The 24,159-nt window shown below is 36.2% G+C and overlaps 2 protein-coding genes across 17 annotated transcripts in view; one reads left to right on the forward strand and one right to left on the reverse strand.

Moving 5' to 3' along the window:
- Nucleotides 1-22,302, reverse strand: part of PRPF40A (pre-mRNA processing factor 40 homolog A) — a 53,762-nt gene extending 31,460 nt beyond the window's left edge. For 4 of the 11 annotated variants that reach the window (XM_027055751.2, XM_027055749.2, XM_027055748.2 and 1 more), the window contains exons 1-5: nt 21,517-22,004; nt 20,093-20,224; nt 8,031-8,111; nt 6,609-6,639; nt 4,500-4,516 (exon numbers count right to left, since the gene is read on the reverse strand). In XM_027055751.2, the coding sequence (XP_026911552.1) occupies nt 4,500-4,516; nt 6,609-6,639; nt 8,031-8,111; nt 20,093-20,224; nt 21,517-21,792 (537 nt within the window). In that variant the 5' untranslated portion in view covers nt 21,793-22,004. Of the gene's footprint in view, nt 1-4,499; nt 4,517-6,608; nt 6,640-8,030; nt 8,112-18,637; nt 18,718-20,092; nt 20,225-21,390; nt 22,005-22,161 lie in introns of those variants that run through there. The other 7 variants (XM_027055746.2, XM_027055745.2, XM_027055744.2 and 4 more) reach the window with 4 other exon arrangements.
- Nucleotides 22,303-22,799: 497 nt separating this feature from the next.
- Nucleotides 22,800-24,159, forward strand: part of ARL6IP6 (ADP ribosylation factor like GTPase 6 interacting protein 6) — an 86,685-nt gene continuing 85,325 nt past the window's right edge. For all 6 annotated transcript variants that reach the window (XR_008295359.1, XM_053215088.1, XM_027055753.2 and 3 more), the window contains exon 1: nt 22,800-23,211. Coding sequence is in view for 5 of the 6 variants with exons in the window: in XM_053215088.1 (XP_053071063.1) it covers nt 22,812-23,211 (400 nt within the window). In the remaining variant the exon portion in view is untranslated. The remainder of the gene's footprint in view (nt 23,212-24,159) is intronic.

Here is a 24,159-nt window from a genome sequence, read left to right on the forward strand (position 1 = left end):
CTTGCACTTTAACAGACTACAGAAGAAATACCATGACCATCTCAACTATGAGTTTTAAAATCCAGTTCATAATGACCTCTCTCTCAGCAAACCAGGAAAAGAAAGCATCAACTTAATAAGGGTCATACATCAAAAAGCTGCAGTAAACATATTAAACAGAGAAATTCAATACATATTTGCTTTGAGAGAGAAAACAAGATAAAGATGACAGTTTATCACTGCTACTACTCACCATAGTACTAGAGGTTCTGGCTGACACAATAAAAGTTGAAATATTAGATATGATGATTAGAAAAACTCGTTATTTGAGGAAGATAGTGTAACACACACAGAAAACCCAAAAAGCAACAGGAGTTCAGCAAACCTCCTGGATAAAGTATAGGAGAAAGATTCAAAATAGCACCAAATCTTATAAAACATCTATAAATTAACAGAATGAGGGATAGACAAGCCTTCAATAGGAAAAACTTAAAGCCGTATTACAAAACAGACAAAAAAACTGACTACCATGTTCACTGATATGACTTAATATTGTAAATACGCCCCACAATCTATAAATTCAATGCAACGCCAATCAAAATACCAAAATTATCTTTTTGGACAACCTGACAAACTGATTAAAAAATTTAGATAGTATAATGTCATTTATAGAAAAAAAATTATATATAAAAAACCTAAAGACTTCACCAAAAAACCTGTTAGAAAGAAATTCAGTAACATTGCAGGGTACAAAAATCTGTTGCATTTCTAAACACGAACAAAGTTAAGAAAAATTAAGAAAAAAAAATTCCATTTATGAATGCACCAAAAATAGTAGAATGTCTAGGAAAAAATGTAAGCAAGGAGGTGAAAGACCTGTACGCTGAAAACTGGATACTGATGAAAATAACTGAAGACTAAATAAATGGAAAAGATGTTCCATATGCTCATGGATTGAAAACTGATATTGTTCAAATGTCCATACTACATAAAGCAATCTATAGAATCAATGTAATCCCTATCAAAATACCAATGACACTTTAAAAAAAAATAGAACACACTGTCCTAAAATTTGGATGGAACCACAAAAAGACTGAATAGCTAAAAAGTAATCCGAAGAACAAAGCTGGAGGCATCATGCTCCCTGCTCTCAAACTGTATTACCAAGGTATTGTAATCAAAATAGTATATAGTACTGGCATAAACACAGATATCTAGATAGTATAACAGAATCAAGATCTCAGAAATAAACTTATGTATGGTTGATTTACGACAAAGGAGGCAAAAATATACAAGAAAAGGACAGCTGCATGCAAAATAAAACTAACTAGTTAGATTAGTATTTTCCATCATGCATAAAATTCAACCCAAAATGGATTTAGGCTCGAATGTAAGACCTGAAGCCCTAAAACTCCTAGAAAAAAGGCGGCAACGCTCCTTGATCTGATTCCACAGCAAACATAACAAAAGCAAAATATACAAGTGGACTACATCAAACTAAAAACCTCTGGCACAACAAAGGAAATCAACAAAATGAAAAAGCAACCTACTGAATGAGAGAAAAATATTTGCAAAACATGCATATGATAAAGGGCTAACATCCAAAACCTATAAAGACCTCATACAACTTAACAGCAAAAAAACCAAAACAAAAAAACCCTAAAAATCTGATTAAAAAACAGGCAGAGGATCTGAATAGACATTTTTCCAGAGCAGATATACAGATGACCAAAAGACTTATGAAAAGATGCTCAACATCACTATCAGGGAAATGCAAATCAAAACTACAATGTGGTATCACCTTACAGTTGTTAGAATGCTTATTCTCAAAAAGAGATAATAAATGTTAGCCATGTTGTGGGGAAAAGGAAATCCTCATGCACCACTGGTGGGAATGTAAATGCTGTAGCCCCTACAGAAAACAGTATGAAGGCTCTTCAAAAAATTAAAAGTAGAACCACCATACTATTCAGCTGTTCCACTTCTGGGCATTTATTCAAAGAACACAAAATCATTAACTTGAAAAGATTTATGTACCCCTTGGTTCATTGCAGCATTATTATTTACAACAGCCAAGATATGGAAATAACCTAAATGTCCCTAGATGGATGAATGGATAAAGATGTGGTACACGCACAAAAATACTATTCAGCTATAAAAAGGATGAAATCTTGCCATTTGCAACAACACAGACGGGCCTTGAAGGCATTATGCTAAGTAAGAGAAGTCAGAGGGAGAAAAACAAATACCTTAAGATCTTACATGCAGAATCTAAAAAACCCAAACTCAGATACAGAAAACAGATTACGTGTGGAGGTTCAAAATCGGTGGAGGGGGTAAACAGGTACAAATCTCCACTTATTTTAAAATAAGTAGGTTATGGAGATGTAATGCACAACATGGTAATTACTATTAATACTGTGTTGTATATTTGAAGATTAAGAGAGTACATCTTAAAAGTCCTCATCACAAGAACAAAAGATCTGTAACCAGGTATAAAGACAGATGTTAACTAGATGTATTGTGATCATTTCAAAATGGATACAAATATCAAATTATTATGTTGTAAAAAAATAAAGATAAAGAATATAAAGAAGTAAGAACAAGAAAAAACACCCAAAAAATCTACACAAAAAATTTCCTGAACTTTTCCCAATACATGCATTTCTGAGCACATGTATCCAAGTGATCACCTATTCAGGAGGGTAGATGGGAGTGAAGATGAAGAATAAAGTGAAAAAATGTGAGGAATCCTCTCAGGATCAATGACACTGACTATCATCTGAAGAATTCAAGTAACTCAAATTTGTGTACCTGAAATCTAATAAGAATTAAAGCAAAAAGAAGTTTTCAAATATACAGTATTTTTAGATGGGAAAATTTAATAGAAAAGTAGAAAATGTCAATTCTCCCAAAACTGAAATGAATTAAATATAATCCCAGATAAAAACACAATTTTGTCTTTTGAGTGTGTGTGGGTATGCATATACTTACAGATTATTTTTGGAGGGGGATACAAGAATTCATGTACTAACATCCAAAACCATTTAAGGAAATAATGAAAAGAGAAACCATGAAGACTTGCCTTACTAAATATTAAAGTTATTTTAACTGGAAAACATGAGAAATTGGATGAAAAACAAATACATACAGCCAATGCAGAAGAAAACTCAGAAACAGATGTCAGAGTATGTACAAATTTAATATATGATAGAAAAGATTCTTCCAACTGAGGGAAAAAGGGGTTTCACAGACAATGGACACAACCAAAACATTAATGGTGGTGGTCCCCTCAAGGTGGAAACATTTAGGGTGAAATTTACTTTCTTCTAACTTATGTTTGCTTCTTAATCCCTCAAGTGAGCCTGCATTATTTAAATCAATAGGAAAAACATGCAGCAATCACTAGTCAAAAATACAAAAAGGCACTTACAATGGAAGAATACGACATGGACATTTAAAAACCATTCAACTTTAAAAAACAGAAGATACAAGAAACTTTAAAACATTTAAATACAGTTCACAATTAAAAGTCTTCCCCCCATATTTAAAATATTAACACATTTATAATCAAGTCACAGCTTTCTGTATTTCCTCAACCATAATATGAGGATAACAGCTACCTCTCAGGACTATTTTGATTAAATGAGATCATACATATGAAGTCTTCTTTCCATTGATCTTTAAGGAATTAAAAAACACAAAAATCAAAGAAAACCTTGAGGCCAAAAGCTATGGCTTTTATCAAGAAGGATAAAATAGGAATCTTTAAGTAAGGCTTTCAAGCTTATTTTCCCAAACATCATAAAAATATGTAACAGAACACCACATACCGAAATATTAACAAAAATAACTGTAACTACTATCTTAAAATCAAGTATGGAGAAAAAGAAATGCAGCATAGAGGTATCATTCTCTCCTTCCCTAAGGGAGGGAAAAGTCAAGCAATTCTGAATATCGTATTGGTCTTTCTGACACAATTAGGGAAGGTACAAGCAAAAAAGTATTTTAAAATTCTGTGTATTAGGAAAAGTTTATGTAAGACTTATAGTAATAAACAAGGGCACACAAATGTTTGTATACGAAAGCACGTTCTAATATAAACCTTATGTGAAAATTATTGGTTAATTACTGTGTTCCTACTAGTTCTGTTTCCCTTCTAATCGTACCAGGGAAATTAAAATCTTTGTAAAATCTGGTACGTAGCTGATTCCTTTTTTTCTCATTAAGTCCCATCAAAATTAGATTTTAAGGTAAATCATTCAATTTTTTTTTTTTAAGTAGGCTTCATGCCCAACATGGGGTCTGAACTCACACCCTTAGGATTAAGACCTGAGCTGAGATCAAGGGTCAAACACTTAACTGAGCTATCCAGGTGCCCCTCAAACAATTTTTCAACCTTTGCCATAGAAAAGAAAGAAAAAAAGATTCAACTTTAGTAGATAAACTTTAAAACAGAAATAAGGATCAATGTAGGCTAAAGAAGTATAATGAAATAAATATATTCCAGAGGTACTTACTGCACCAGACGCTGTACCTTAAAAAAAAAAAAAAAAAGAATATTTACAATGTGATAAATCATACTCTTGTTGAGTGAACAGTTTTAAAGTATTTGTTCATACTATTTCTTCTGCCTTATCCTAGCACACTAAATATAAGGCTGTTCCATGTGACCTATGTGCATGCTCTCTTTTCCACAAAACAAATACTACAGCCTAAAGCATTTTCAGAATAAAGTGGCACTTTGAACCTGCAAAATGAAAACTCACTTGGATCCAGTTTGAGAAGTATTCACAACCTCTGCCTTTTGTTTCTCGTCTTGCTGTTATAGGTGTTTATCTTGACTAATTCCTTTCTCTACTACAGTACTGAAATATAATACGTCAGACTTCAGATTCTATGCTTTAGATTTCTGGCAACTTCCACTATATAAATTCCATACTTGTGGTGTACAATACAGTATCCAGTAGCTACCACACGTCTGCTTAGGTTAAAATTTTTAATAAACATTAAATAAAATAAAAAAATTCAGTTCTTTTGCACTAGCCAATTTCATGGACTCAGTAATCACATGTGGCTATTGACTACTGTATTCAACAGTACATATTACAGAACATTTCCATCACTGCAGAAAGGTCTATTAGATGGTACTATCCTATATTATTATCAAAACCCCTTTAGACATAAGGGGAAATCCCCATTAGTCACCAAGTTCAAATGAATAAGCTTTAACTTTAGAAACTAGTAATTTAAAACTACGTGTAAAAAAAGAAAGTATATGTAAAAAGAGAATAAAACAAAGTAAACACACACACACATATATATACTGAGAACAATCAAAGGAAGCTACTATGGATATCACTGGTAGAGCTAAGGCATTTAAAAAGTAATTAAGAAGAAATTTTATGAGTCTGTTTCTGACTTACAGACACAGGAAACAAATTGTTGGTTACCAAAGAGGGGAGGGCAAAATAGGCAAACAGGATTAAGAGATACAAACTTCCAGTTGTAAAATAAGGCAATGGAATGAACAGCACAGGAAGTATAGTCAATAATATTATAATAACTCTGGATGGTGACAAATTGTAACTAGACTTACTATGGGGATCATTTTGTAACGTATTAAAATATCGAATCAAAATGTTCTACAACTAAAACTAATAGAATATTGTATATCACTTATACTTCAGTTAAAAAAAAATTTTTTTAAGGTGATTTTCCAGGACTATTTAGGCTAATAGTAACAGTAATCAGCTCTAGATATCTAAATAGGCAAAATACTATACTATGTATTTCAGAACATCATTTCAGCTTAAATAAATTTGTGAAGTATCTTAAAAAGACCAATTATGCCCCATATAAACCTGCAGAAAAGCACAACATAGTGCATTTTAAATGTTTCAAACCATGTTTAAAACAAGAAATGTTTTGGCATAATCATGGAATAAGGCTCAGCATCTGTAAAACCAATTTACCTGGAACATTATTTATTCATGGATAATTGAGGCACTACTATTATATATGGAAAGTACACTAGGTGAAACAAAAAGTTATTGATAACTGGCTGGTTTACCACAAGGTTTACAAACTCCAATGGCTACAAGGACGAAGTAGTCCAGAAGGCCAATGAGAGTTGGCCTTCATACCTAAAGGAAGGAGTTACTACCTCATTCCACAATGTTTGCGGAGTACAAGTATGGGCTCAACCAGAATTTCTCATTCAAATATTCTCTCATTACCTACTGTGTTCATAAGGACCACTGTCAACAATGAATATTCAGATAATCCCATTTTTCAAGATAAATTCAAATCTTTGTGTAAAAAGATACATTTAATTCTTACATAGGGCCCACAGACTTTAAATGTTGTCAACTAATTATAAAACTTAAAAACATTTGGGTAAAGAGTAACTGTAGACCAAATCTGGTCCCAGGACTCCAGATCTAGTAATTTTTTATGGATTAAATTATGAATGCCACCCGTTTCCCACGGCTTAAAAAAAAAAAGAAAAAATAATCAGGAGTTAATCATAAAGCCCCAAGAGACACTGCTTTTATTACTTATTATAATAAAACGATAGCTACTGTTCAAATGAAGTTTAATATTTAAACCATAAATGGCATACATACCAGCTGCTACATCCATATTATTTACTCCTGGCTGTAAGAAAAAAAATGAAATTAGTAATATTCACCTGTTTAAACTATATTTTATATATGTTCCTCATAAAGCACAATCAGTCCCCTTTATGTATAATTCTCAAGCCACTGATTCAAAGTTTCTAAGTTTCAGTGGTATTAGTTCCCTGAGCTTGCTATAAACTGTAAAAGCACCAATAACTTGGGGCTACTGAAGCACTTCAATCTAAGTGTTTTATTTATGTGATCATCAGTTACATATAGTTCCACAACCCTTTACCCACAATTCTGAAACAGAAAAAGCTCTAAAAACCAAGTTTTTTCAAGTTTCAAATCAACACTCATTACAGTGGCAAAATCTGCCCTGAATGACACGAGCTCTTTGTCTTTATTTATCCCACTCCAAACAGAATATCCCTAAGATACTGCTACAGAAATATTGTGTTCGAAATTATAAGGCACTGTCCAAACACCCTGAGGGAAACCTTTATATGATATATAGAGTACACAAAGTACAATTTTACAATATTAAACAACTTAAGAATATATTTGGCCCAAGGGTTTTGGATAAGACCTTTGCAAATTTACCACCCCAGTGGAGTATGCCACATCTACTCATTACAACCACTAGGCTACCAGGTAATAAATAAGTTATGCTCATATGAATATAATGATATACATATTGCTATACAATTCAGTAAGGGTGAAAAGGCTGTCAAGCATTTTCTAAGTAATGTGCCATCACTGAAGTCTCATGTAAGATAAATTTCGAATAAAACCTTCTGATTTCTAAATCTAGGATCGAGTACTAAATCCCACTACATCAATTTTTAATTAACACTCCATAAAGCAAATGTCTACTCTTTAAGATTAAAATGCTACCAGACCAGGGGCAGGGTGGCTCAGTGGACTAAGTATCTGACTCTTGATTTTTGGCTTAGTTCATGATCTCATAGTTGTCAGATCAAGCCCCATGTTGGGCTCTGGTCTGGGCAGGGAGCCTGCTTAAGATGTTCTCTCTCCTTGTCTGCCCCTGCCCTTTTTGGGCACAACTGCTTGCATGCATGTGCGCTCTCTCTCTCCTGTCCCCCCCTCGGCCCCCCAAAATGCAACCAAACCAATAAAATGCTTCTACTGGATAGGTTATACTTCTTAGTTATTCTACTCTTGTTTAACATAGATTAAAAACTAAAGATTACACACAGGTACAGGAAAAAATGTGAATGTATATCACTGAAGAACCTAAAAAAATAAAAGCCCACTGTAATTCCCATTTTGTGTTACAGTACTCAAGACATACTTAAAAAGCTAACATGACAGCCTATAAAAAATTATATATAGCATGTTACATCATATATAAAAGTGGTAAAGCAGTCAAAACATCACAGAAAATAATCACTTTTACTGGATTACCGGTAAGGCAGGCTGCATGGAAGCTTGAGACATATGAGACATCATCATTCCAGGCATTACTGAAGACATCATTCCAGGCATCTAGAATAAAAGTAAAAAAAGGTTACTATATAAAACCAAAGCATTTAACAGGACTTTAAGAATCTATCTGGTTATCAAAGTTAATATGTACACCTCAAGATTTAAACCCAATTAACACTATTATTACATGAATAGTATGCTTAGTAAGTGCTTGTTGAATGAATGAAGTATTTTATCAATGAGCTATTTTAATATTTGCAATAATTTATATGTATAGTTAAAATTATTTTAACAAATAAACTTAAAAGTTTGCACTTTTATTTCCAATGTAAATTTGAGAATATTAATGTCCTTTTAATTTTAACTCCTCACTCATGTTTTTCTCCCTTCTTTGGAGACAATAATTTTTTCTATTTCTCACCTTTGACTTTTAATATCTGTAGTAAATAAATTTTACAGTAATCTGGCTCTTTAAAAAATTCTAGATCAAAGGTACTTAAAATTCAATGACTAAAAAATATGTAAAAAACCCCAAACTTCAGACATAAATCACCTATGCCTTCTCTTGAAAAGAAAAACTTAATAAAGCACATAAATGAATATCTGAAGAAAGAAAATACTAGTTTTGGAGGTTAATCTAGCCTACCAATGTCTGCCATCCAAAACTATGAATGAATCTTTACTACCAAAAATGAATTAGAAAAACATGTGGATTAACATAAATTTCCAAGGGATTTTGACCCAACAGTCATCCATATTAGTATAATCCCACATTATAACTTTGATTGTAATAGGAAAAAATCTAAGAAAAACATGGAGGGGGATAAAAATCGTATATAATAATCATAGGTACTGGAACACAGTAAGTAGGTATTTAGTTTCAAATTAAATGAAAATTGGGAGAAATAGGAAATACAAACAAGTATATTGATCAACAGGAACATATAAAGTCTACTAAAGGTAATAAGAACACTTGTATACTGAATTTTATTATTTGAGAAAATCAACTCAGAGCAAAACGAGGCTAAAGTACCATTAAAATGAAGTATCACTGTATTAATGGATTAAAAAACAAACAAAAAGGTTTTCTATTCCTTAAAATACCCGATAAATTGCTTAAACATCATGAAACAAGAACCTGACAGAAAACATGTGACCAGTACTTGGAATATATGGTGAAATTAACAGTTGGAAAAAAAAAAAAAAGGTTCAGAATTTGAAAACAAAAGTACAAGCTTCCACTACCCAGGCTAAAAGAATTAGAGAAATAATTATATATTAAGAGAAAAAAACAGAGCAATCAAATGAGAACTAGGCTTGTTCCCTCCTTGCCCTACCCTCAACAATATATACTCACACCTAATTTTACTTTAGGCTAATAGCAATGTAGTTTTGCATTCTTAAAGTACTAAATAACTGATTATGAGAGGAAGCATACTGGGCAACAGAGAGAAACAGCCTGGTACTTAAAATGGTCTATATATAAAATCCAAAGCTGTCAACATATCGAAAAATTAGAATTCTAAGCTAAATTGAAAAGCTGAACTTTGAAAACTTGGGAAAGAAGTATTTTCTCATAACAACTAAAGACATTAAGTGGGGTAAAATCTCCATCATGTAACAGAACACTTCCACATGGTAGCAGTACAAATGAATCTAATTTCAATTTGAAATACTCTTGACTTCAGAAGACAGTGATCAAATCCCATTTAAAAACCAAGGGACAAAAATCCTTACATATAACAAAAGTTGACTAGAACAGGCCAGTGACACTTAAAGCAAACAATATTTGAAAACCATTGAACAGTCTGACAGAGTTCTCAATTGTTTTTCTTCCCACACTTCAAATCTTAAAACAGCTAGAAAATTTGCGTTTAGACTAAAACTCATGGAATTGGATTAAGAGATTTAGTCTTAAATAAAAAGCTAAATTCTCCCTCAACATCTCTGTTAATTCTGAGGGGCAGCAACTAGTTAGGCTTGTTCAACTGGACAAACACTGGAAAGATTCTTAAATTACGTACAACTGAGCATCTGAAAGTAAATAGATTATTAATGTAATTTTAGACAAAAACTGTGATATTTTAAATATGAAGCTAAAGAACAAAAACATAAATACGAAATATACTACATTCTTATGAAAAGCTATTTTAAGTATTAGACAAAATAAAAACTCTTCCAGACACCTGAGCATCACAAAAAGCCTGTTCCCCGAAGCCTAAAGAATCTACTTTGTGGAAATGTTACGATTTCCTTTTTTAAACATTAATTTTAGGATACACATAATATGGGGATATATGTTTCAACTCATCTGGATTCTTCCAGAGGATTTGTGTTAACTTAGGCCAGTCATTGGCAGCACCATCAACATGATACCATTTAAAATATCTAAGTTATCAATATTTTGTTTTATACAAACTGATCCAGGTTGCAAGCTTATGAGACTTCTGGTTCAAACCCTCAGAAGTGACTTTTCCCTCCCTCGGCCCAATAACCAAAGTTGAGGCATTCAGAAGTTACTTTGTTGTCCCTCTGCAGGTTTACTTCTTGCTTCACATGAAGGGACTAAACAGCCCCTTGGTCTCCCAGCTTTATCTGAAGAGTATTTTAGACTTCTCATTAGGTTTTTTTTCTAAGGGCACATCATATAATGGAGTATCTTACCACTAATAGCATCTTAAGTTCAATGAAAATAGGATGTTGACTCAAAATAGTTGAAGGAAAAATTCTTAACACAGTTGCTACAAGGATGCCACTATGAATTCCATCAGCCAGATCACTCTTGAAGCTACAAAGCAGTAGTTCATATAAGCTTAATGAAAAGTACACTAGAAAATCACAGTCATGTAGAGCTTCACAAATTTCAATTTAAGCTACTTTTGAGAATATATTATTATAATTACAAAATTTTAGTTATTAGGAAACAGAAGAAAATGGAATGGTAGAACACATACATGTGAGCCATAAGTTAAATTGTCTAAAATATTAAATATCTGAATTTTATGGACACCTTGACACTTCTTAAAACCATAATTAATTCAGATATTCTACTTGGCATACTTTATTCATAAATGGCCAACCATTTGTGTATATATACTACATAAAAATTTTTCTATGCGTATTTCTATTCTTTTAATAACAAGTTTAATCATTTATCACAATGTCCTCAGAAGAAATACCAGTGTGAAAAAAAAAAAACCAAGTAGAAACTGGGGAGCACTGCACAATCTGCTCATTCTTAGCATCCCAATTTGGGAAGTTCCTAATGTTAGATAAAATCAAGGCTGTTTCATTCTTTACCAGATATTTTTAAAATTAAAGGTAAAGTAATAAAGGCAATTCCATCGACGCTACAACACATTAGTTGCTCAAAATGTAAACTAAATTAGCCCAGTTGTTTTATGGTATCAAAACAAAGTGAAGATCTTCACGTGGGCACTTCAAAAGTTCTTTTCTTCATTATTATTTCCTGAAGTTTTTCCTGCTGGAAAGAAATCACACAACCTAAGCAATTTTTGTCTAAAAATTAACTTTTTAAATCTTGTTGATTATTCAAAACCATTCTTTCTGCAAACCTGAAGTTGTAAATTGATTATCTAAAAAGTTAGATTGCTCTTTTTAAAAAGTATACTTTAATGTTTATTCATTTTTGAGAGAGAGAGAGACAGAGTGCAAGCGGGGCAGGAGCAGAGAGAGAGGGAGACATAGAATCCGAAGCAGGCTCCCGGCTCTGAGCTGTCAGCACAGAGCTCGACGCGGATCTCAAACTCACAAGCCGTGAGATCATGACCTGAGCTGAAGTCGGGCGTCTAACCGACTGAGCCACTCAAGCACCCCATAAAAAATTAGATTGCCTTTTTATTTGGTTCCTCTTAAATGTGGTGTTAAAGTCAAATTCCACAAATAAGTACACAGAGGGTATTAAGTCTTATACTTAAAAACCATGATCCTTTATACCACTAACTTACCTTATGAATGAATGCAAAAAATTAATCAGTGAAAAACTGTAAAAACTACATCTCTGAATATAAGCAGATATTCATTTGATTAGAAATAAATAGAAATACTTCTGTTTAAAAAGTATACCCTTAACAACCCAAAATAATAAGTAGCTGCATTTTGGGAAATTTTTTTAACTTAAGTCCTCTTCATCTACAATTATATATAAATTCAAGACATTTGTCATTTTCTGAGATTACATTTAGATAAACAAAAAATAGACTACATTTGCACAAACTGGAATAGAACCTTACCATTCATGACGTTTCATTAATTTTAGGATACACATAATATAGATATGTATGTTTCAACCCATCTGAATTTTTTTGAGATGATTTGTGTCAACTTAGGCCAGTCACTTGGCAGCACCATCAGTATGAAACCATTAAAAGTCTAATAATTTAATTGCCAGGATTTAGGTTGCTAAATTCTATCAACCTGGATAGTTTAGAATTGCTGAAGTATACACTATTCCTTCAGAATCTAAGGAGGTTAGCTTAATGACATAATCTCCTACTGCTATACAAGGAAGCAGTCTAGAATAGCTATGAAGTATAGTCTAGAGTGAGACTACCAGAATTCCTATACCAGTATGGCCATTTACCAGCTGTGTGATCTTGGGCTAATTTACATAACCTATCTGGGCCTCAATTTTCTCCTTATAACCTGGGGGAAAATAGCACTCATCTATTAAGACTGCTATAGGGATCAAATGGAACAATGCATGGAAGGTGCACAGAACAGTGCTCTATAAATACAGCTGTTTTATTACAACTGCTCTCCTTCAAGTAAGATCATCAAAGTTTCTCTTATATTGCCCAGTCTCTCATCTATTCCCTAACTATTAGATCGGCACCTCGGTTCTTTAAAGATACCTAGTAAATAATGTAAAATCATCATCTTTGCTAGGAATCAACATGTGTAATAAGGCAATCCATTTTGAGCATCAAATTTAGTGCTGGCTCTGCAATGTCACTGGACAAATCACTTCATTCACAGAGCCTTACTACTGCCATCTATAAATCAGACATTCATCCTGTAGCCAACTCACTTTTCAGAGTCAAAAGGATCAAATCTCTCAAAGTTATATACAAAGATGGTGCTAGAATTACAATCCTAATACAGATTAGGCATCACCACCGTATTTCCTAAAACCTTAAAAGAAAATTATGTGCAAAAGGGCAAGTAAATAGTTTACATTGTTAACTGATACTTAGCCCACTATCTCTTACTAAACTCCACACTTAAATGAGGGCAAAGAAAATATAAAGAAAACTACTGGGTATGGATATATGACACAAAAACTTAAAAACAGAGTTGAATGAAAATAAACTAATTTTAATTTTTAAAAAGCTCTAAACACAGACTAGGGATACAAACAAACTGTGATGTCTCAAATCATACAGAATTATATTTTAAAACTTCCTTTAAAAAGTCACCCAAGCCTTCTTTCAAACATAAACCATCTGGTATTCAAGTATAGAGGGACATACAACTGTTACTATCTCCTACCCCTTTAAACTAGATTCAGTTTTGTAACTAGTTAAATTAGTCCTTTAAAGTAGATTTAACCTAGAGTCCTTTAAACTAGATTCAGTTTTGTAACTAGTTAAATTATTACAGATTGTTTATATGAAACTTTATTTTTTAGTTTTCTCTCAATTGTGGGCATCTTTACAACACAGAGCACATCTCATTTGTGTACATATTATTGGTGCAGAGGACAGGTACACAGACACAGCAGAAACTCAACCTGTATTAGTCAACTTTATGACCAATTCTTATTTCTGTATAGGAGAGAGAAATTTTCCATTGTATTTAACAAATATATGCTAACAAATACATAATGACCTCAAAATTACTGGAAAAAAAAAATCACCTTTCAGAGAATTAACTATTTTCTTGTATCACATGGCCAAAGAAACTATACCAAGTCTATGTTTCTGAACAGAAACTTAATATTCATTCATGAATCAAAAGATAATTTAAAAAAATCTTAACCTCAACAGAAGATGAGGACCTAACAAGTAAAAAATTATGTTTGTATTGTAATGAGAACATTTTTTTTAAGTCTAAGATAAATGAGTTTTAAGCGGGGGGGGGGGGGGATCAAAGCTGAAGATAAAGCAAACTATCTGTCAACTCAAAACAGTCCTCACTTGCTGGCAGGTTTACTCTTTTAACAGACATAGCAGCATCACCCAGATTTGGAGAAGATTCAGGTTTCCACTTTCGGTGTACTGTACACCAAGTAAAAAAGAAGCAATTAGAAGCAGGTTTTCTTTCAAACCCATCATGCAAAACATCATTATCTTTAGTAACCACTAACCACAATTTATTTTTCTTTAATAAGCAAAAGAAATGTATGATTACTTGACCAGAGAAAGAAAACAAATATAAAAGATTCATCTCCACAAAACTTCCAAATGTCTGGAGTAACACGACAGCCATCAGTTAGAAGATGAGAAAATCAAGCATGTGAGGAATGCTGTAAGTATTCAGTACAGGATATATAGATTCATTTTAACATCACAGCCAGAAGACTTAAATGCTTATTGACTAAAAGTAATATGAAGGTATGGTAAAAGAAAGAAAGAATGAAAGACTAACAACTTCCATATGAGACAGTCATCTACTCATTCTTACTTTCATAAACCTTCAACTTAGCTCTATTATTTCTCTACATAAAAACCAAACATCCTAGTACAGAGTTATAGGACATATACACACAGCTACCAAATCTTTACCTAGCTATTGATATACAATTTCATGATTCTAAGTCATATCACAGACCTTTCTAACAAACCCAATTAAAAGTCAACCTGTTAACCTGTTGAGATTTGTTCTCTTTCCTTTTTAATCCTGTTACTCAATGAATACATTCGTTGCACTCCAATGCTTCATTCATGTCTGTTAATACTAATTTGGATGTTGCCTTTTCCTCCTAAAGACCAGACTAAATGAATAAACAGCCCCAATAATAGCATTTCTCACAAAATGCTAATTCCATGCAACATTAATTCCATGCAATGTGCTAGACAAAGCAAAATAAACACATAACAGGGAGGTAAAGAAGGCTGGGGAGGTGGGGGAGCAGAAGTTGGTAAAATAAAACCAAGAAACACTGAGAAAAATGGTTTCAGAAGGCTTCTGCTAGACTTCTCAACATCTTTAGAATACTCTGCCCTTGAATGTCAAAGGCAGAAGAGGGGTACAGTTCATTTTTCCACACTTATAGTCTTCTTAGAGCTCTCCAAATATTCTCCATATTTACAAACACTACTCTAGCTAAGGGTTTTGAATAGGCAAGTTCATATTTAACTGAAATACTATCTAAAGAAAATAGTATCGTTAGTAAATTCATCAAAATCTAACCACATACACACAGCCAAGAAGTTATACAAACACATTAGTTCTAGCTCAATCTATTTTTTAAAAAAATTACTTGCCTGGATAACGTAAATGCATATAGAAAGTTACTGAGATTCAACAATCATGAGCAAATAACTTAAAAAAAAAAAAAAAGGTCACTTACTAACATTCAATTCAATGGCATGGATTCTCTAAATACCCAAAAGTAAAGGTAATTCAAAACCAATAGGAACAAATCAATTGGTCAAATCAGCCAGAAAAACCTAAGACACCCAACACTTTGGATTTCTCTGGAAGGCCTATATTCCAAATCATTTTCCCTTAGGGTATGGAAAAATTAACGTCTTAAAAAAACGATCAATAAATTATACTGATAGAAATATATTTGCTTATAATTTAAAATAAAAGGAAATAAATATTTTTGCTTTATTCACCAAACAAAAATTTACTTCCTTTTATCTTCCATTTTTATCAAATGAAAAAGCAACTGTAGAGAGGCATACACTAAGAAGTGGTAACAATGTAAAGTCACAAGTAACCAATGAAAATAGTCACATGTAACAACTACTATCTTCAAGGCCTATAATGTAGGAAAGAGTATGTTTTTGTTTCATTCATTCAACAAGTATTTTACTGAGCACCCATGCTGTGCCAAGAACTGTGCTCAGCACCTGTGGACTTCTTAAAAAGTAGAAAACACAGGTCCTGCCCTCTAAGAGCTTACAGTCTATTACTTGCTGGAAAGACAGAGCAATTAAACCATTAAACAAAACAAATCAAAACTAAATCCCCAAATAACCAAAATAGTAAGAGTTGTGGGCAGATTTCATAGGATTTTATTTTAATAGTTTGAAGGGGAGGTGTATGCTGGACAAAGTTATTGCTGAGGATCTTTGAGAGAAAGCAGAACTTGAAATGGTAGAACTTAGGTAAGAAAAGTTCATGGTGGTAGTGAGCTGTGGGCAGGAGGGCATGAACACCATGAGCTCAGTCATGAACTGATTCAATCACCCAAGATATAAAAAGACCAGCCTGGTTTCAAATTAGGGAGTGTGAAGACATGCAGCTCAGAATCATGCACTGAACTGTACTATGGGAGAGTCTTGGAAGTTAAATTGTGAAATTTAGACATTATACAGGTACAGAAAAACACTGGAGGTTCTTGGGTAAGGAGACAACATGCTGAAATGTAAAAGAATTTGAGGGGGCAGCTTAAAGCAAAAACAAACAGAAAACAAAACAAAAAAGCAACAACAAAAACAAAAAAACCCTAAAAGTTAAAAGCATCTTGGGCATGAGAGTGTAACTGCTTGGGTCCAGATGGCAGCAGGAATAGACTCAAGATCTGTTAAAGCTTGTCTTACTCAATTTAAGGACAAGAAAATCAAACCCATTTGTAAAAAGCAATAATTCATTTATCAATTTATTGAATAGAGCCCAAAAAGTAATGAATAATTAGAATTAGGGAGGCACTAATAAAAGTATTGTTACTTCTACATCAACCCATAATATCTCATACATATCACCTACTCTTCTTATCAAATGATCTGAATTGAACCATAGGTTGTTAGAGCTGAAAAAGTTTAGTCTTTTACTCTACTTTTCTCATTAAAAGAAAGATAAAAAATTTAAAAAAGAAAAAAAGAGCCAGCTAGAAGGACTTTCAGTGAAGGCAAAATCACCTGTGATAAAGGAAGGACTTGCATGTCCTTTGTGTACAAAGAACAACAAAAATTAGATGTGAAAACATTTTAAAAGCAAAACATTACTTACTATATAAGTAGAAGATGGCCTCACATATAATCACATCTTAAGGCAAATCTCTACTGCAAATTTTTGAGTACTGCCAGCAAGCAGGGAAATTATTTATAATGGTTTTTTTAACCAGTGATAAACCATTATTTAATTTCCATATTATTTAAAGGTTACACAACTTTCAAGGTCCCTTCCAGCTGTTAAGATTCTATAATCCTGTAAAAGCAGAAGAACAACTTTCCCACATGAAGTTAACATACAGTAAGAGGCAAATTTAACCTATACAACAGATAACTGATATAAACTTGAAAGAAATGCACTTTTTAGCACTAATAGATTCAGCCTAAATTCTAAAAGGGGCACTGTAGGTTATCTCCTGAATAAAAACAAATAAAAAAACTCTTTAAGAAAACCATAATACTCCTTTAACCTGTAACTTGATGCATCAAAAAAATTACGACTTCTGGCTCCATACGTGGGTATTCTGTCCAGTCAGCATACTATTTTACAAACAAGTTTTAAAATTTCACGTCATGTTCACTAACATTCCAAAGACCAGAATCATTTAGCAAGTAAGACTGGCACCAATTTTCATCTTCAGCTGGTCCCAGAATGAGGGCTTAATGTGAACTAGGCAATATACATGAAGGTTCCATAACCTTCAGTCCCAAAGTCTAAATCTGTAAATTGACTCTTTAAAATTGAATGGCAGAACCCTACCAACTTTGTGTCACCACACTGAACTACATAGGCACCCTACTGTTTCTCATTATCTTCTGACCATTAATATCTCTAAGTGGGAAGACAGAAGAGATGATATGCAGAAAAAAGATCAATTTTGCTAATTAGCAACTTTTATCTTTAAGGTAGTTGCTTACAGGGCTTTAAATTAGATTTCTAGATTACTTGAGAATTTAAATTATCCATGCCCTCCTAGTCTGTTACCAAAGCTCAAATAAGAATTAGTTTTACTAATTTGGGTCCCATATAAGTTAGATATTAAGAAGAAAAAAAGAAACAATCTAATTTTAAGGAAAAACAATGGAGTTTCTTTTGGGACCCTCAGAGCTGGACTCTTAAGTCATCCATTCATTCATGATCCTAACAAGAGCCAAGAGGGAGACAGACTTTTAAACTTCTAAATAGTCAGGTACACTTACAGATACATAGCATACACTGGTCTAGGGAAAAAGAAAACCACAAGGTAAAATTCAAAGGATTTGAACAGACGTGTACCAGATAGCAAGTAACCTTACTAGGAAGATGGTCACTGATACAGCTAAAGAGAAAGGGCCATAAAGCAAACTGTGACCAGCTTATGTCAATGAGATACACAAAAGTACTTAAAAAAATAAATAAAATCTGCATTTTACTAGAAATGACTAGCTGGTGTCTTGGTCTGGTAGTGCAATAGCACCATTACAGCAAGGGTAAGCAGATCAATCCCTTGCAAAACTTACCTTGATTGGCCCAATGGAAACAGAAGGCCCCAGAAAAGAGAGAAGCATCTGGCAGTAGCAAATTGTTTTATTTTATCTTTCTGTGGAAAGAAACTAATTTTAAATAAGAACCAGAGCATTTAAAGAATAAATATTTTTTAAAGCTCATTATCTAGTTAGAGCAGCTCTACTAAGAAAACCAGAAGAGCTCCTTGCTGCTTACAGATGGAGAGAAACAGAAGAGGAATCAGAATTGTTTCTCCATCACCTAAGGGAGTTTTAAATCTTGTGTTATTCTAGAATCACAGAATAAATGGTTCTTTTATTAAAAAAACAAACAAACAAAAATCCTCCCAGCAGAATTTTGGGGGCCTGGTGTCTTTGAGTAAAAATTTTTATACAAACTTAAGGGCTATATTCCAAATAAAGAAGAAAGCCACTTGACATTAAGCCCTTCTACTCCTAAGGTTAAGTTAAAAAGAGAAAGACACAGAGCAAACTCCTTTCTCCACTACAATTTCAACAATAAATTAAAATATCAAGGCTCAAGTGATTATCAGCATAAACAGTATTAATTAGCAGAAAGACCATACCTAATTGGCTTTCCAAAATATTTTATCAACCTAAATTTTTGATGATTTATAGATACTAAAATGGAAAGAACTCAACCAACACAGAATATATGTATCACAGAACCTGACAGGGGGCATAAAATTATTCATGGTAACTGAACCTGTTACCTTTCTTGGATGCTTCTCTAGGAACTCAGTTCTACTGAATTCACTGAGTCAGCATTAAAACCTTTTGATCCAAATCATTCCCACAAAATAGCCATTTACAATTTATACTGGAAATGAAAGGGACAGCTCAAAAGCAGGAGTGCAGAAGCAATAAGCATTTAAAACAAAACAAAACAAAACAGTGTAAGTGGAAAATGAACCACCTATTTGGCACTGTCCTAATGAAGAATTAAATTAGAGTAGAACATTCCTATTCTATTCCCAACACGGGCGCGCGCACGCACACACACACACACAGAAGAGAATGCTATTTCAGGAATCAACTTTATTCTAAGCCAAGACCTAAACAATTCTGTTTTTTTAGACTCTATGCATTTACATGGTCCACGGACATAAATTATGTTGACCTATAATATTCACTACTCAAGCATTAACTTCAATTGACATAATAGGAAAAAGAAAGTTATTAAATTAATAAGACTACATATACAACTACTTAATAAAAGAACTGAATTCTGTTATTGGTAGAAAATAAATCTTTTATACAGAAGGCTTCTCCTTACGTTCAAAATTTGATTAGTGTCACCACTCAACATTTGACTTATTTGACATTATTTTGGCATAAGCTAATCCTTAAACAGCTGCAAGTATTCACCCGGATTTTGAAATCTTGACACAATGATACCACAGGCAAAAATAAACAAATAAATACAAAATAAAACAAAAACATTCTTACTTGTCCCATTGGCGGCCCTCCCATAGGGGGCATCATTTGCGGCATCATTCCATGAGGTACAGGAGGCATATTGGCTCTCTGACCCATAGGGTGCATTCCCATTGGGGCATAATGCATGCCAGGGTGCCCCATCTGAAAAATAGGGACAATTTAAAAATTAGCAAGTAACAATAAATGCTTCTCAAAAATCTGATTTCAACAAATTGGTTATGTGCAGCGGCATATTAGGCCAATGTGTAATTCAATTACTGGGTTAACTTACACTTTCTTAAACAAACAAAATGCACTATACATACCAGTACTTATAAAGAACTTGAAACTAAACAAATTACAGAACAAAATGGAAAGAATTAAAATAAATACCGGACAGCTAAAGCATAGGTTTTCTCTTTTCTTTCTTTCTTTCCTTTTTTTTTTTTTTTTTTTTTAAAAGCACACTGCTTACTAGCTGGCTTGCTAAACTCAGGGAACACGCATGTGAAAGCCAATTTAAAAACTGTTACGGGTGAAAAACCACAACTTTGTTCTAGTTCACACAGACAGAAGATAGCTAACTTATGTCAGAACACTAATTATCCTTAAATTTATTTTTAAGTTGATCTTAAATTCTGAAATGAGAATCTACCAAATTAACTAAGGTAAGAGCTGGTCTTACCAAAAAAGAACACATTACGTGTACCCACGGGCACTTAACTCCTAACATATAAACATATTATTTCCTAACAGAATCTTTAACACAAGTAGAATTACTTCTGCCAAAAAAAATTTTTTTTCCAAAGACCAAGGTCAGTCATTCAGACCCTAAAGACAACCAACCAATACATCCATTTTAATTCGCTTTTAAAAGACAACTATTTCTTTACCTGTGTGCCCATTGTTCCGGGTCTTAAAAACAGGTAGTTATCCCCTGCCAATTTTCGCAGCTGTACCCCCTGCAGACACCACTACTATTGGTGAAAGCAGATTTTACCAGCCGCTTTTAAAATCTACAACATCAAGTCTCCGCCTCCCCCTTCCTGCTACAGCCGGCCTACCTCTCCAAGAGGCTCACCGCGCCCAAGGCCCAGCACCTCCACCGCACATCTGTCTAGGCCAAGCCCAATGGGAACTTCCAGGGACCCACATCCTTCCCTTTGTGCATCCCCGCTCTCCAATTCTCTTCCTCGTTACATATCCCACCATCTCGAGCTCTTCCTCCGTCCGCTCTTATCTTCTTCTCCTTCTGGAAAAAAAGCTTCCTGCCTCTCTGACTCCGTTTTTCATTGTGCCGCTTTACCCCTGCTCCACCGATCCCTTACCGAGGGCCGTCTCCTCAGGAAGCCGTCAGCAGAGACCCAAGAGCTGGAGCAGAGGCTTGAGCCGGACAATCTCCGCTCCCCGTCCCCGGGACCCCGCGAAGGAGGATGGTTCTCCATTTCACTCACCATGAGGCCTCCACGCTCAGCTCCCGTCCCCGGCCTCATCGTCGGGCTCAGACTGCTCCGCCGGCGGCCACTGCCGCTACACATACCAACAAGAAGCGATCTGAGTGGCTGGCGCCCGCTGGGGCCAAAGGTTAAAGGCTGCCCTGCGCTACGGGGCGGGATCAGCGGGGCCAATAAGCTGACAGGCTTCCCCGCTGTCCAATCAGAGTGCGCTGTCGACACGCAGCTCTTCGGCGATTCGCCCCCAGCCTCAGCCTCACTTGGCGTCGCCTGCATGGAGGGGGGGGAGGGGGACGGAGGAAGTTTCTGCGCCTCCTCCGGGAAAACTCCACCAACTTTCCCCGGGGAAGAGAAGACAACCTTGTCCCGGCTTCCCGAGCTTAGACCGCCTCACCCCGTAGGGGGTGGGGCAGTGGGGGCCTGCCACCTTCACCCACTCCGCCCGAGTTACGTACGCCCCACAAACCTGAGGCTGCCCGCGGTGGGGTGGGGTGGGGTGGGGGTGGGGTAAGCAGCTTCTAGCGTTAGCGGTGGCCGGGGCCGGACGCGCGCGGGGGCGCGCGCGGTGCTCGAGGCGGAGGGGAGGGGGCGGGAAGAGTAGAGGAGGGGGGGCTTCTTAGAAGAGGGTTAAAACTCCGTACGCACCAGCAGCTGAGCCCACTCCGGGGTGGAGGGGGCGGGAGGGAGGCGTGTCGAGCAGCGTGGAGGGAAGTTGTGATAGGGGCGGGGAGAACAATGCCAAAGAAAAAGAGGGAAGGGCAGTCTGGACGAGGGGAGAGCGTTTGGGCGGTGAGCTGTCGTTAAAGAGGGAAGCCAGAGAAGAGTAGGTGCTTACGGCGGAAGAAGGGAGAAAGCAAATCGGTTCGGAAATGTGAATCAGGAAGGTATGGGAGGGCGCTAGGACCGAGCGTCGAGAAGATGCAGCTTTGGGGGCTGCCGGGGCGCGCGGTTGCCTAGAGGTGACGCGACGGTGGCGGAGGTCTCTGGCCGGGACGAAGCACTGCAGGGAGAGGAGACTTGGCTGCCCTCAGCCTCGGGTCGCCTCTCCCTGTGCGCTTCCCCGCTTCCCTTCCTTCCTACTAGCCGGGGATCGTGCTCTGGCCCGGGGGCACCCACCCTTTCCTTAGGCTCCACAGCACCTTCTCCGTCCCGTTGCGCACTCCCGGACACCCCTGCGCGTCAGTGCCAGGTGGTGGAGGCTGTGGGGGGGCCTGGCCGCTGATTGGCTGCTGCGAGCGCGGGGCGGGGCGGGTGGTAGTCTCTCGACGTCCGCTGGTCCCCTCGTCTTTCCCGCCATGTCGTTTGTGGAGAGCGGGCGGCGCTCCGCTCCTCTGCGCCGACGCCTCGGCACCCCTGTTCCGTTTGCTCGGCCGGCTTTTACCGCCTTCACTCAGGGGGACAGTTGGGGTGAAGGTGAAGGGGACGAGGAGGACGGATGCGACCAAGTGGCCCGCGACCTGCGGGCGGAGTTTTCAGCCGGGGCGTCGTCGGAGCCTAGAAAGGGCTCGCTACTCCAGCGGGACAGGGACGGGTCGCCGGTTCTGCCCGATAAGCGCAATGGCATTTTCTCAACGGTTGCGGGCGGACGAGCCCAGGCCCGGCGGTGGCCTGTCCAGATCCTCTCAATTCTCTGTTCGCTGCTGTTCGCCATCCTCCTCGCCTTCCTCCTCGCCATCGCCTACTTGATCGTAAAAGGTACTGAAGCTCGGCCTTGAAAGTCTCTCCAGAGTGAAGTTGAGCCTGTCTGTGGCTCTTGCCTTCCATCTCTCTCCTCCCCATCAGAGGCTAGCGGTCGGGTACCGGCTTTCATCCAGAGTCCTCATTGGCACCTTTCTTTGCTCTTCCTCTGTTTTTTTCTTAAGGGTGGAGGACCTTGGTCCAAGCTTAGGAGACCCGTTATAAGGAGGGGCCTTGATTAAATGGGTACTCTGGAATAAACAGTGGAGTCAGTGAACACTTGGGGTGAAATGTTGGCAAAATTAAGCAGTATGTAGGACGGTAATCCTTAAAAGACGGTAAGAAGTGTGAGACTAAAATAGGCTAAATATGTTCAAAGACTTGGTTTAATCGACAAATGGTTCAAGGTGTGCTAAACACTGATTCTTTTGTACACTCACCGAATTCCTGAAAGACCAGGATTTCCATCCCACAGCCTAACGTTCTACCTTTGTAGATAATTAGCTCTCTTGATTTTGTGTTAGGTCTTCAATCGAGTGTAAAGTTCTTATAGGAGCTAGATAATTTATTATTTTTCTGGTTATTAAGTTTTATTTTCCTTTGTCTGAAGTTTAAATACAGGGCTGATCGTAATAGAAAGATGTGCCATGAAAGATTTTTCAAAATTTATACAGTTGTATTATATGGCTGGAATATTTTATATTACAGTGGAAAGAATCAGACCAAAGTTTAAATCTCAGTTCTCACTGTGTGTGACTTTGGCCAAGGTATTGACACAGAAAAGTTAGTTAAAACAAAAACACTTTAGTTCTCTGAGAACTTTAGTTCCGAGAAGCACCCAACACGGTGTCACTCAAGTATTAGTTTTACTTCACTCAACAGAACTATATCGGCTTAACTCCAGTTGTAATTTTTCGTCATTGCTTCCAAGCCCTTATTGGGCTGCAGGTGGCATCTAACAACTTA

Source organism: Acinonyx jubatus, chromosome C1 (genome assembly GCF_027475565.1).
Source record: "Acinonyx jubatus isolate Ajub_Pintada_27869175 chromosome C1, VMU_Ajub_asm_v1.0, whole genome shotgun sequence".
Lineage (NCBI taxonomy): Eukaryota > Metazoa > Chordata > Mammalia > Carnivora > Felidae > Acinonyx > Acinonyx jubatus.